At 42.1% G+C, this 14,508-nt stretch overlaps 2 protein-coding genes across 9 annotated transcripts in view; one reads left to right on the plus strand and one right to left on the minus strand.

The window, feature by feature from the left end:
• The window catches only part of LOC104918291 (dipeptidyl aminopeptidase-like protein 6), a 65,760-nt gene extending 60,637 nt beyond the window's left edge, over positions 1 to 5,123 (plus strand). For all 5 annotated transcript variants that reach the window (XM_019262050.2, XM_019262048.2, XM_019262052.1 and 2 more), the window contains exons 17-26: positions 135 to 182; positions 324 to 422; positions 540 to 609; positions 1,709 to 1,903; positions 1,989 to 2,043; positions 2,190 to 2,292; positions 2,392 to 2,447; positions 2,553 to 2,625; positions 2,740 to 2,813; positions 3,794 to 5,123. In XM_019262050.2, the coding sequence (XP_019117595.1) occupies positions 135 to 182; positions 324 to 422; positions 540 to 609; positions 1,709 to 1,903; positions 1,989 to 2,043; positions 2,190 to 2,292; positions 2,392 to 2,447; positions 2,553 to 2,625; positions 2,740 to 2,813; positions 3,794 to 3,937 (917 nt within the window). In that variant the 3' untranslated portion in view covers positions 3,938 to 5,123. The remainder of the gene's footprint in view (positions 1 to 134; positions 183 to 323; positions 423 to 539; positions 610 to 1,708; positions 1,904 to 1,988; positions 2,044 to 2,189; positions 2,293 to 2,391; positions 2,448 to 2,552; positions 2,626 to 2,739; positions 2,814 to 3,793) is intronic.
• A 929-nt stretch (positions 5,124 to 6,052) lies between these two features.
• Positions 6,053 to 14,508, minus strand: part of arhgap21b (Rho GTPase activating protein 21b) — a 33,765-nt gene continuing 25,309 nt past the window's right edge. For 3 of the 4 annotated variants that reach the window (XM_010729992.3, XM_010729993.3, XM_019262228.2), the window contains 10 exons: positions 14,292 to 14,437; positions 14,059 to 14,201; positions 13,640 to 13,798; positions 13,432 to 13,510; positions 13,238 to 13,311; positions 13,052 to 13,141; positions 12,758 to 12,925; positions 12,200 to 12,305; positions 9,275 to 9,306; positions 6,053 to 9,184 (listed from right to left, as the gene is read on the minus strand). In XM_010729992.3, the coding sequence (XP_010728294.2) occupies positions 7,619 to 9,184; positions 9,275 to 9,306; positions 12,200 to 12,305; positions 12,758 to 12,925; positions 13,052 to 13,141; positions 13,238 to 13,311; positions 13,432 to 13,510; positions 13,640 to 13,798; positions 14,059 to 14,201; positions 14,292 to 14,437 (2,563 nt within the window). In that variant the 3' untranslated portion in view covers positions 6,053 to 7,618. The remainder of the gene's footprint in view (positions 9,185 to 9,274; positions 9,307 to 12,199; positions 12,306 to 12,757; positions 12,926 to 13,051; positions 13,142 to 13,237; positions 13,312 to 13,431; positions 13,511 to 13,639; positions 13,799 to 14,058; positions 14,202 to 14,291; positions 14,438 to 14,508) is intronic. The other variant, XM_019262227.2, reaches the window with a different exon arrangement.

The raw sequence follows: 14,508 nt of genomic DNA on the forward strand, positions 1-14,508 counted from the left end.
TGTTGCAGAGAGGGATTGGGTTTCAGAGGATTGATTACTGGTATGATGGAGGCCTTGTTTCATTTAAAGTATCAGCTTCTTTTATTGCATTCATGTTAACTGATGTCTTTTTTCCCCTGAACTGCTCTGTGTAGGTCCATATGTACCCAGTGTGGCTATATATAGCACGGTGGACAAACAGAGTGAGTGTCGTCTCGGTGGTGTTGTCCTCTTATATCAACATGTTCAATAAATTCTCTGCGAAAATATGTTTTCATTGATAAACAGATTTGTCATTGAGAGACTATAACAAACAAAACCCTGTTTAATCTTCTTAACTGCAGAGGTGTATGACGTGGAGATGAATGAAAGGGTAAACCACACGTACAACAACATGCAGATGCCCAAAGTGGAGAACAAGACCATCACCATAGACGACTACAGTACGTCAAAGTTCACATCAAACTAGAGCATAAACAGTTTTCTAAGTGTGTACATCCTAATACTTCCAGTCATCTTGTATTATAAGGTCCACATTAACCTCATCCTGTCTGTTGTAGCTCTGACAATGCAGATTCTGAAGCCAGCTGGATTTGTGGATACAGCTCATTACCCCTTACTGCTGCTGGTGTGAGTATGAATTACACAAACATTTACACATTTAGTATTTTTTTATATTCAGGGGAATTAACATGAGTTGTATTAAAAACTTGATTTACAAGAAAAAAAAAGAAAAGAAAAAAAAAACTACATTTCCCATAATTCAACGCAAAGGTGTCTCTTGTTGGATCCTGCCTGCCTGGTTAAGGCCTATGTGTTTCAAACTGTGGCATCCATTTTGTAATGTAGGCTTTCCCTTAAGAAATAATAGTTTCTGAGATAACCCTGATGTCATCACCAGGACTGACGAGCAATCCGATGTTAGTGTGTGAAATCCCTTTTAATAATCTGTCTATTACCTGTTTTCAATAAATTGATTGTTTGCTTTATGTGACCTTAAAATATTGTAAATGTTGCCTCTCACAGTTCTTAAGGGCTCAAGATGAAGTCTTCAATTTATACAAATATTTTACATTTTGGCTTAATAAATCACGTAATTGACTTTTCCCTTGTTTGTGTCACATTGGATAAAAGTGTCAGCTAAATGACAGTAAATGTAAATGTAAATGTAATCTGACTGAACTGAAATTAACAAATGGACGCATGCATTTGTTGCAGCACTGCCAGAGAATATTACAATATAATATCTAGAAACTAGAATATCCTGCACTAGATGCAACATTTGTAAACATTGTAGTATTCAATTATTTGATAAGATTCTGTAAAAGAGAAATTAGTTCACCTTTATGGTTGTTCTGCCTTTATTGGCCTGCATGTGTTTATGGACTGTACTTATAAAGCGCCTTTCTAGTCTTCCAGCCACTCAAGGCACTTTTATACTACATATCTCATTCACCCATTCATACACTGACAGCATCATACACGGTCGGGATACAGACTGGAGGAGTCAGGGATCGAACCACTGATCATCTGATTAGTGGTGACCCTCTACCTCCGACATATTTTCATGTCCAGTGACAGCCAAAGATAGATTTTTATTTTGTCCACCTCTTGTAGCTGTAGCTTCAATAAATGTGTATAGGTGACCTTTTTTGTACAATTTGATGTTAAACCATCTATTTGTGACACAATACTGAAATAAATCCCATCTTGTCTGTTTTTCACACAGGGATGGCACGCCTGGCGGGCAGATGGTGTCGGAGCAGTTCCAGGTGGACTGGGCCACAGTTCTGGTCAGCAGCTACAGCACCATCGTTATCCGCTTTGACGGCCACGGCAGTGGCTTCCAGGGCACCAACTTTCTCCACAAAGTCCGCAGGAAACTGGGTAAACTCGAGGAGAGGGACCAGCTGGAGGCACTCAGGTAAGACTTCTGCTTTAACTGCAGGCGTGACAGAAACCACGACCTCAAAACACTTTAAGTTTAACCAGTTTTCTTTCATTTTTAGGTTCATATCCAAAGAGCCTTACATTGATAAGACTCGGATGGGAGTTTATGGAAAGGTAAGGAAGACGCATGCTCAAAGAGGATCCTGTAATTTTGAGTTAACTGCGTGTCTTCAGAGAGACACACACGGAGATAATTATCATTAAGTATAATTAATTTGACTTCATGGTGTGTTTCTGTGTCCCCCCCTGCCTTTGCTCAGGCCTATGGAGGATATTTAGCCACGATGCTTCTGAGCTCTGAGGAGTTTAACCAACTTAAATGTGGAACAGCAGTCTCCCCTATCACAGATTTTGAACTATATGGTATAAGTTTCCAGATATTCTTCTTCTACGGATGTGTTAACGATTATGTGCTCTTGTCTAAAGACGTCTGATCTATCTTTTAATCTCTCCCAAATACAGCATCTGCATTTTCAGAACGATACCTCGGCTCAAAGACAGATTCCCGAGTATATACGGTAATGTTTCTGTCTCGTTATCCAAGATGATAAAGCTAAAATGGAGGTGAGGATCATTGATAACTTACTGTACATGGTGGATTTTCCTCTTTCTCTTTCTCACAGATGGCAAATTTAGCACACAGAGCCGGTCAACTTCTGCAGAAGCAGTATTTGATAATTCACCCAACTGCTGACGGTAACAGACATGTTTTATATTTTATTTTATTTTTATAACACCGCAGTGATTAAAACACTAACTGTGATCACAGCCTGATGTGTCTCTCCAATCTTATCTTCTCCGCGACCACAGAAAAGGTTCACTTCCAGCACACGGCCAAATTTATCAATCATTTAATCAGCGAGAAGGCCAATTACACTCTACAGGTGAGCTGCAGTTTCCTGACAGATGTACCTGTGATGTTTATTAATGTGTTTCTGGTGTTGTGATGAAAGCTTCTTTTTTTAGAAGATTAATCTAGTGCTTTTAAAGGACAGGTTCACATTTTTTCAAGTCATCTTACCATCTTACCATCTTGATATATAACTCAGACTGCCGAAGCCTCATATTAGTTGTGGCTGAATATAAGATTGTGTTTTTGTACAGAACATGGACTGTGGATTGCGATTTAACAGCCAGTTTGGAAAGGAGGAACAATTACGACAACCAAAAACTGTTTCTGTGTAGCTTGCAAAACTTTTTCATCCATTAGTAACTGTTCTGTTTCAGTCGTACCTTGGGATCGTCCTCGGTAGATTAGGTTTTCCAGTTGTCATTATATTGTAGACGTTCAAATTTCCTTTTTTTCTGAGCACTTTAAAGACTTCCTGTCCATGTTGGCTTAAAGTCTGAGTTGTGCAGATGAACCTCTGCTGAGAGATCATGCGACACAATCAAAAACTTTGGAACAACTACTGATGGACTTTGTCACTGGATTGTTTGCCAATCGTTGTTTGAAAGACTTTGACTCTAAATTACAACTACGGATTACAATTATTCTCATTATCAGTTAAAAGGCAGATTATTTTCTCAGTTAATCGATTGATCTATAAAATGTCCGTCACTAACCATGGAAAATATTCATCTTAATTAGCTTAATTAATTAGTTTGTTAAATAAAGAAATTATCAATTTAGATAACTGTTTCAGTTTTACAAATCTTTGTATATTTTATATTTGGGGGGTTTCTCTCTCGCTATTTGATGAATCGCCTTGGATTTTGGAAAATATTGATGTGTATTTTTTTTTCTCACATTTTTAAACTAAATGGTTAATCAATAAACAAAAAAAGAGTAAAAATGAACTGATATTGAAGATATTGTCAGGTGCAGCCCTGTATAAATCCATTCCTGGGTATTTGTTTACAGATCTACCCAGATGAGGGACACTTCCTACACAGTGATGGGACACAGCAGCACCTAAGCCAGTCCCTGGTTAACTTCTTCGAGGAGTGTTTCCGAGTGCCGGAGGTACCGACGGAGCAGCAGGAAGAAGAAGAGGACGACAGTTAAACCCGCCCCTCTGAGCAGCCCACAACCAGCTACTACAGCACAATATGCAACAGATATTTCTAACCCACCCAATCAACCCACACCACCTGCTGTCCAATCCGATTTTAGCTCCACCCTGATGTGCAGCACCTGCATGTGCAAAGAGGCCTCGGCCTACACCCCCCTCTCTCTCCTCATCTTGTGATGGCTGCTGGCAAGGAAACCAGCCAGAAAGACAGAATGAATCTCAGACATGAGCAGTCTATATCTCTATCTCTGCTATTGGAATATATGGACTATCACTCCCTCTGGTGGACAAATAGAGGATCAACCTTGAGCAACGAGTCTTCAAATGAGGCACATTAATCGAGCACTTTGCAGCACAAAATATCCCCTGTGATGATCAGTTCATTATGTTGAGATTTAACTTTTGAAAGGCTAGTTTCTGATAACCTTGCCGACCAACTTACTGATTACTGTGTTCATGAGTATTATTACTGCTACTTGTTTCTCAGAATTTCTCTGTTCAGTGTCGTGTCTATGAGTGGACGTCTGGCTGCATCAGTTCTTAGTTGCTTTACAAAACGAGGGCACAACTTTTAACTTGTGTTGTACTCCAGAAAACAGAAGTGTCTATACAAAACTGGTATGAAATCATATTTTCCCTCCTCATATTTCTGAATTGAACTCTTGTTCTTTTAGTCACTGTGCCTTACTGTGGGTGAAATGTTCATGTTAGGAGCCCACATGACACTGGAAATGGGTAAATACGGTGAGGCCATGTCTGAACTGTGTGTACTCTGCTGATAACTCAAAAACCAGATCATGATTTCATTTCCCTCAAACGATAGCGAGGGGTGTTTAGATCACAAGGTGTGGCGCATTTTATCTTAAAACATGGAAAGTATTGAGTACAAAACAATTGTATGTCTGCTTGAAAGACTGACAAAAAATGTAAAAGTGTTTAGTTTGCAAATGCAGTTCTTGATATTTACCGTACAAACTGGCATACTGGTGAGTTAACTGCTGAATTTTCATTATTTTGTGAATTACTTTGTGTGTTAAATGGCTTGACTCTCTCCCCATGTCACTTCTGTTAGTATTGTCAGTGGTTTCTAGTCAGCTGATGTACAAAGTGTATAAATCTTAAATTGTTTATGTCTTTATGTTGTATGTGCAACATGTATATAAAGCATTTTGAAATGTATCTATACTCTGCTTCATTTGTCACTTTACATCAGGGTGTGACTGCCCTCTTGTGTGCAGTCGAAGTATCGCAGTGCCATCGAAGGTTCACATTGTTTTTAACTCCAAAGAAGCATCTGAAAAGGTTTTTTCCCCAAATCACAGCTGTAAATAACATTGACAAAGGCGCACAGTGTCCCAGGAAGCCATGATAGTGTGACAGTGAGACAGCATGCACAACACCAGGAACCTGAAACCAAATTTATGCCTGTTTTGTTCCTACAGGGGTATGTCAGAATATCCTCCTTAAAAGGCCAACTTCACCAAGCTGACCAAGACCGAATACTTTTAATTCACAAAATGTGTTATAGTATTGAAATGCTTTACTTTGAAAATAATTCACCTGAATGTATGTGGTTTGAATTTTCTTTCCAATTTCCAGGTCGTACATTTGCAAAAACTTGTTTAGTGGTTTTAAAATTTTAGAACACAAAACATAAAATGTTTAAATTTGTGTTCAAGCTGCTCTAATCCAGTTGGTCTTTTTTGAGATTAACAAATATGTCAAGTCCAAACATCAGACTGTGTACACACACGGATTAGTGAAATCCAAATACCGAAACGTCAGACAAACGATCAACCCTGAATTAATCAGACGTCTTTCCAAGTACCTAAAAAAGTATTCAACTGACTAAAAGTTTTCACGTTTTAAAACACTGAATCAACGTAGATTCAATGTGTGACACGGACCAACAGGAAAAAGTGAAAACAAAAAGTGGAAATTAAACATACAAAAAACATCGGATTCAGATTATAAAACTTATAAAAGGGAGGTGTATAGTTAGCCAGCAACATTAAATGTTCAGTAGTGATCCAATTAATCTTTCTTTGCCATTATACTCCTGTGATTCTTTTCTATAATGCAGTAAAAAAACAAAACAAACTCGACCATTTGCCATTGACAAAATTTATTTCCAGTGTTTCAGGAGTCTGTGCACACCCCTCTCACAATCAGAGGAACACAGCATTGGTACAAACGATCCAGCTCAATGAAGTGTTTCCTCATGCAGGGTCCCCCCCTCTCCACAGAGAAGTACCAAACTGCCCACAACACCCACACAGGCCACATGAGCATCATCATCATCATCATCATCATCATCATCATCATCATCTCACAATACTGTACTTAATCCTGCAATCTGATGGAAATGAAAAGTAAAAGCAGCTAAAACATGGCATTTATATGTACATTTAAGTTACTTATTTTACAAGGAATATTTAAAATTCAAGTTCTGTTAAAATCAAAAAATGGAAAAAAACAAAAAAACAGGAGAGAGGAAAAAAAAAAAAAATGTATAAAACATGTTAAGACCAGAGTGGAATGCCTAAGGAATGGAAGCTCGGCATTTTGTTACATAACCTGTAGGATGACTGAGAGTCGACAATAAAAATGTCATTCACAGTAACATCTTCGTGTGTCTCAACAAAGACAATATGGCACCCTTAACATTTCATTGTGAGGCACTTCCTATTGTGAAGAAACATGATTTTCTGATTTGATTTACCCATTTTCTTTTTCTTCAAAACGTTCCTCTTCGCAGTCTAAACCTCCGCTCACTGACAGATGTGTGAACCACAAACACTAAACACACAGCGTAACGTAACTGCGTCAGAGGGATGTTGTTCACTGCTCTTTAAACCACGACTGGGATGAAATAAGAACTCTTTTTTCCATTTTTGCATAAAGTCCAGTGTCTCCTCCTCATCACCTTTTGTACCTTTGGAAAGGCCCCTTTGACAGCAGAGAGCTCGTAGGCAGTCCACACACACAGGCTGTACCAAAAACACAATTCAAGTACACAGAAAAATAGGGATATGTACACTTTAGAGTGAAACACAAGCATCTAAAGCTTTTAGTCAGTATTACAGCAAGCATGTCTGTACATTCTTCATTTGGTTACTGAGAGACTCACTGACTCTGAACATCGTAACTTTCTTGACACAAAAATAGTTCCTCTGCAAAACTAAAAATCTCAACTTTACTACTTCCTATTCATTCTAAAAGTCAGTTAATCCTTAAAGCCACATAGCTAAAAACCTTTTAAACGTAACTCGAGGGTCACCGTACACACTTCCTTGCACAGACTTCACAGGCTCATTGTTTGATGAGCAACAGGTCCTCTCAGTCTTCAGCATAACAGGGATTTGTATTAGGAGGGAGGAAATCCTCCTGCTCAGCTATCCCGAAGTCATTTGTCATTAAAAAAATAAAACAAAAGAAATTAAAAATGGTATAAACAACATTTTGTTTCATGCCTTCTACATGAGCCTGTGTGCAGTAATTCTCTTTTCACGAGCACACACACCAGTTACAGACACACACTCCAGACATTTTTTTTATACAACATGCTCATTCACTAACATTGGTCACACAACAGACATTATACCGACAGACTCCCAAGTACGTACACATCTCACAGACGGGGAACATACACAGTCACGCACGCCCAACGCTTCTCACAGGTACTGATAGAAGCGCGAATGGACCACCTGGGAACTCGTGAGTTTATGTGGGTGAGCGGTGGCTGAAAGGCTCAGATTTTTACTCTGGGGGACGTCCCCGTTTAACACCTCAGCTGGACGATGTGGGAGTTCAGAAGAGGACGAGGCTCCGAGGTTCTCAGAGTTTGCGCTGCACAGTGCCCCCTGCTGTTCAGAGAGGTCCAGGCTGACCTCGGGATTGCTGGTGCGGTGGCGCTCGCGGGCAATCCAGTCCCGGATGGAGAAGTCTTGAGAGCTGCACTTCGGCTTCAGCTGGTCCACAGCTGACAGCTCAGACCGAGAGCCTGAACCGATGCTGACCTGCCAGTCTCCCAAAACAGACAGCTCTGCAAAGTCCCTCTGACCGCCCATGGTGTGTCTGCGTCTGATGTTCTTCTTCTTACTGCGGCCCTCCGGGGACCGGCTCCTCTGGCTGCCCACACCAAACATGTCATCCACAGACGTTCGCAGACGCACCTTCAGCCTGTCGGTGATCTTCAGCTTCCACGCAGGCTCTGCTTTATCCAGTTCGCTACGAGACGAGGAGCTGAGGCTGCATGTGGAGCGACCCTTGACTGAGCCCAGCACTCGTGTGAACCTGCTGGAATCTTTATCGCTCCAAGCTCCTTCCAGTGAAGACTCGCTGTTTGTTTTCTGCTGAGCAGCTTTCTTTCTGGAGAGCGTATCGCACTCGATGAGTCTGTGGGAGGGTAGGGGCCGAGGAGCTTCCTGCAGCTCTCGCTGATCAGTTTTTCCAACTGTGAACACCGACAGGTCGCTCTCGCTGTCCGTCTCCATCGCCCTTCCTTCACTAATGAGCTCACTTCTCTCGTCGTCTGCATCGTCTCCACCTCTGCTTTCTGCCACAGACTGCACTTCAGGACTGAGGGTGCTGATCTCAGCTCCAGTCAGGAACGTCATGGAGGAGGTGGTGGAGTAATCGGAGGTGATGGAGCAAACCTCTGCACCCAGCCCGCTGGGGCCTGCTTCTGGACCCAGAGCTGCTGCCCTGCCCCGCCTCATTCTGGGCACCGACGCCTGAGAGCTGGTGCTGTTCATCGTACCGAGGTCGGACACTGTGTCGTCGTAATTAGACGGCGGGTCTGACAGAGAGGACTGGTGGGCCATCGGCATGCGGTAGCTAAGGTTCGGGGAATGGGAGGGTGAGGTGTAAGGGGAGCCGGTCTGAAGGGCAGAGGAAATGTGGTCTGGAGGCAGGGAGGGAGAGGGCTGCGATATCAGGCTACTCGAGAGAGACTCCTTCCTGTTGGCTTTGTCGAACTCTGAGCTGCTCCTGTGCTTCTCTTTCTCACTGGTTCCATCTATCTCCGCCTCCTCCTTGGTCCGGCTGTCTGGGGACCACTGAGGCGGCTGCTGGCTCTCCTCCGGGAGCTCCTTCTTGGAGAACACAGCGTCCAGGTCGTCGTCTGAACTACTGGGATGAGCTTTGTCCTTGGGCTTCTTACGCTTGCGGCTGGCGAAGAAGGAGGAGCGCAGCATCTCTTTGCTACACTGATCCTTCCCTGACCCCCACAAGCCCTGCTGATACAGAACCAAAGCAGACTCGTCAAGACTTAAGACGCTAAAATAGCAAAGACAAAAGGAGCAAGGGATTTATGTGGAGGACATTACCTTTGATTTGGAGGAGTCACTACATGCTGAATCTGTATTAAAGAGAAGAGAGTCATTAGTAAAAGTCCACCAGCTCTCTGACTCGCTAAAAACAGTCAATATAAATAAAGAGAACAGACAGAAGTTTGTTCAGAGTTAAAGTGACACACACGATGAGTATGACAGCAGCTGAATGAAAGCAGACGACACGTTTTCAGCTCAGAGACAGAGAGACAGCGGGACGAGTACCACACTAAGCAGTATATGAGAAAGTGTAGGAAGCGTCAGACGAGGCCTGAGATGAAGGATGAGAGGAAGGGAAGTGAAGACCCAGCGGTAAAGACACGGAAAGCAGCTCATGCTCATGTATCGATGGAACGACGGCACATCACGGACAAACACGTCAGTCACAGAGCATCACATGTAGCCACCAACCAGCTGTAGGCATTCTTTCCCAACTCAAACACATCACGGAGGAGGAGAGGGAGTGATGAGTTTTGCTCTGACTGAGACTTTAGGGGCCTGAGCTGAACAGATCAGTGAGTGTGTGTGTCGTGCTCGATACAGCTGGCGAGCCTTAGTATAACGGAAAGATTGCTCTTACTCCGAGCTAGATTAACTCCTGCGGGGATGCCCTTTAACATGTAGCCTGACGTTCTCAACAACACAAAAAAGGTAAAATAAAGAGTTCACCAAAACTTTCTCGTCTCACTTCGCAAAAGGGGAAAACACACAAACTGCAGCTGACAGAGAAGCAGACTAATAGCCCACTTTGAAGAAATAGTTACAGGAACCACAAGAACTAAATTCAGGAACTCAATCCTCGCGTTTGCATCACATCGGAAACACCCTGGAGATTTATCCATTAACGAATAAAAACCATAACGTTTGAGATTTGTTTGCATTTACTGTGTCTGAAATTCATGTATGTAACGGGCAGACGGAGAGGTGAAAAAGGACCACATGGTTTAAAAAGCAGACAGTCTGCAAGTTGAGTTTGTTTTTATACATTTCAGATTCAAAACTAAATTCAGAAAACTTTCGTTTTAGACTCATCAGGAAGCCGATGGCATAACTTTTGTGAACATCAGACAAGAGAAAAGGTGTCCAATCTTCATCCTAATATCTCATGGTCTGAGTAAAGTTGTAGTTAAGTTACATAATCAGCGACATTCTTCACTGCAAATACATCAAAATAATATTGACGCCAAAAGCTACTGCGAAGAAACTAAATTTAGTCACTTGATGTTTTGGTTGCATATATAATTATTGAATTCCTGAAATGGTTTGTGGACCCCTGAAAGCATTCCTGTGGTGGAAACAGGCTATCAATGATCTAAATATAATGTGTGTCAGTGTGTGAGGCAGGGTTGGGTAAGGAGACTGTGTGAGGGACATTTTAGTGACTGATGTACTGTAGGTACATTATGTGGGAGATGTGGACATATGTGGCAATGTCCGTCTGTAGTTGACAATGTGATGTTTTTAATGTTGAATGAGGACAAAGATTTGGAAATTAGGACACCACAGACAACACATCAAACAAAAAAGACACAAGAGGAAGCATTTGAAACAAAAAAACTAAAACAAAATAAAAACAACAACTACCTGTCGCGGCAAATACCACTACATCTACATGCTTCAAGTCCCGCCACAGTTATCTGACTGCATGTGTGGCCTCTGCATCAACAAGTCCCTACATATTGAATCGATCTGGCACGTGGTTTTATGTGTGGGTTTGAGTGTAAACGCATGTGTGCTGGTGGAACATCCAGCTCAGTCCCACCACTACGACCCCACCCCTCAGACATCATGACAGATTATGCCACATGACCGGGAGAGAACCTGAGGTTGACCGTACCATGCTACTTGTCCTTGCGATCAGCTTTAGAGACAACAAGAGACAGCAGAAGGGCTTTCAGAGAAAGTACAGCAGCATCGCTCTGTATCCCCTCAATTTAGGGTATTGGTTTAAATATGAGACGTGCACACCACAGGAAAAATGACAAACATCGACTTCTCTTTCTTTCTTTTTTATCTTTTTTCCTCCTTTCGCCCAAATTTAAAAGAGCTGCGGGTTTCTGCAGACTAGGCAGCTACACTGGGCACAACACTCGTCCTTCTTCCTACAGTCCCAGCTGTCCATCACTGACAAAACAGAGTCCATCAGTGACATCATCGAGTGATAGACGCCGCCCACTTGGCCTGTGTCAAGATTGGGTAATGTGTGAGTGCTGGACAGGGATAAGGGAGAAAAACAACACACTACACACAGAAGGGCAGAGGTCAGAAGGGTTAAAACTTCCATCGTTTCTTTTTGTCTGTTAGATTTCCTTTGGGAAAGAACATGCCGGGATTGTGTGAGAGACGAGGAGGAGGGGAAGAAAAGAACTGAAAGAAAAGGAGTCGTCGTCTCAACACAGGTAAAGCACAGGGAGAAATAAAACTTGACTTGAGCAAGAGGAAATAAAGAGTAAACGCAAACAAATGAACGGAAATAAAACTTGAGGACAATTTTATCTCTTTGGGCAAAAAAAACTAAACGTCAACAGTGAAACAAAACAGACTTTTTTCCCAAAATAAATAAACAAATTTAAAGAAGGCTTGACATACTGCAAGGTGTTTTTCAACAATTTTCCAATGGTTAAACCAGAAAATGTATTCATTGAAAAATAACTGAAAAAGCTTGCTTTAACAAAAACAAACAAAACTTGAAACGTTTGATGCGTTCAAAATTATGGATAATAGGCATGATGTTCACCGTCTTAGCATTAAAACTGACACACTGCTAACACTTAATCTTACAGTAAGGATATAGCACAAAGATTTCAAACAATTTTAATCTACTGTGGTAATATTAATGAACATATTATTGCCGTCATGGTAATATCTTTGCTGTGGCGATGCTCGAGTGCTGCTGCTAAGAGAAAACTCTCTCGGATTTACCTGAGACTTCGCCCGGTGAAGCTGCGGTTCGTCCGATGTTTGAGAGCAGGTGGTCGATATTGGGCACAGGCTGAGACTGCACTGTGCTTTCCTGCTCAGCTGTGGTCTGGAGGGAAAAACACAAGAACAGAAGAGAATGCATTGGGAAGATAAGTGACTGAACACATAAAAGGGACATAGATAACCACAAAACAGGCAGCGGTTGAAGTTACAGTTGCATTCATTGATTAAATGTAGAGAATAATTAATCCACTAACTCCTGAGAAAAATATCTGGTTTCTTAACTATTGAATGCACTACTATGTTCACTAAAAACAGATGCATGCTGGGGATGGAAACAGTGAGACTGAACCAGAACAATACAACGCTTAAAACCAAAACAACAAGCTAAAGATGCTAAAAGGCTCTGAGCAGCGCAGAGTTAGTGATAATTAGTTCCTCAAAACGATTGACATCCGTCACGTTTTTTTATAAATAACCATACGTATAAACAAAACATCACAAGAAGAAGATTGTTCATCTTTAACAAGAGTAGAAGAAGGAGTAGTCGCCACATACGACAGGATCCTCGTCACAGTCATCAGTGAAGAACCAGTCATATTGCTGGATAAGGTTCTCAACTATCTTGCACTGGTCCGGCATGTGATTGACCATGTTGGCCATGTTGTCCTCAGAGGTTCTAACCAGCGTCGGACCAAACACGATCGCCAGGTTACGAGGCTCCATCTAAAACAGATGAGGTTAGGATAAATTGGGTTTAATGGAATAATCCTTAGAGGGACGCTGGATTTTACGAAAGGATTGGAGGGTGTTACCTAATGACATTTACACTGACAGATCCTGTTAACGTACCTTATTCTTTTCACAGTTGTCAGAAACCTTCTTAAGGTGAGCACAAAGGAATTTCAGTGTTTCAAAGTGATGATCTGGTAATTCCTGGATCTGCAAGAATCAACAAAAAAGGGACAGTTTGAGGATTAATCGTACGCCCCGGATGTAATGCTATTCAATTAATTGCATAGCACATTTTTCACTCACCAGCCTCTTGAGCTCCTTTAATCTCTCCACAGAGTCTTCTGTTCTGTTGGCTTCAATAAAATCAGCGTATTTTTCTGTGAATAGAGCAGGAAAAGCTTTACTTAGGATCACAAAGGGAAGAACCAGACAGAAATCCAACATTACTTCAGTTTTTTTCTGCATCAGGACTTTTGAATTTATTTACAAGATCTCACCATTTGTAAACAGAGGTTCTGGAAGTTTTCGGAAAAAAGACTTCAGTAAACTGCTGATGACATTGAGGTCCCGCCATTTCTGCGCAGAAGCGAAAGATTGAGAGCGCATTGCGTTAAATCGGTGCTTACAGCACAAATCTGTCGCTGCTTATCGATGTTGAGTGAGTAGCACAGTGTCCTGTGCAACCCGACTGTCAGTCACACTCACGTCTTCCTGGATGTCGATGTCAGTCATGCCTTTGCTGTTGAGCTCCTCCTGCATGTTGGAGATGGCGGCGTTGTTCCCGGGCACCCTGTAGATTCCTGTGTACTCCAGACCTCTCTCCTCCACCACCTTACAGCACACCTCCACGATCAGAGGAACAAACTGCAACAAGAAGACATTACAAATGACAAATCACTCACTACGTTGAATCTGAACATTTAACGAAAGAACGGCATTCAGCACAGGCTCAATGTGCACTCAGTCATGTGTCGTACACATCAGTGTCTCCTACATAGCGAGAATTATTAATGGTTTTGGCTGACAAGTTGATGCAGAATCAATATTTTATGCTGCTTATGTTATCTAAATGCTAAACCACACAGCATTTTCTCTGGAATACATAAAAAGGGGTTGAGACGCACCCTGTTAATCTGTGCAGGCGGACAGTCATCAAGCCGCACACCAAACGTGACGCCAGCTGGAGTCTTCTTTTCAAAGGGCTTCCTCATGATCCCTGCGATGCCAATTTTCCAAGCAGCTCTGTCCCGGGGTGGACTGGAGTCATCTGACAGAATAAACACACATATACATACATAAGCCATCTGAGGGTAGAAATAAACTCTGACCATATGAAACTGAGTTGTCGTCCTTTTACCTTTTAGCGCCCTCCGATCCTCTCCGGTTTTGGGCGAGTGGGGGCTGTGGATCCTGCCGTCTGCTTTACCTCCCAGGAAAGCTTGTTTGATGCTGAGAGACTGGCGGGAGGTTTTGGGGGAGGGTTCAGATCTGCTGCTGGGTGCACTGAGCAAAATACACAAATATTAACGTTAGGTTGGCATACCATTAAAATAGGTAGATGTGTACAGGGGGCA

Source organism: Larimichthys crocea, chromosome II, assembly GCF_000972845.2.
Source record: "Larimichthys crocea isolate SSNF chromosome II, L_crocea_2.0, whole genome shotgun sequence".
In the NCBI taxonomy this organism is placed as follows: Eukaryota; Metazoa; Chordata; class Actinopteri; family Sciaenidae; genus Larimichthys; species Larimichthys crocea.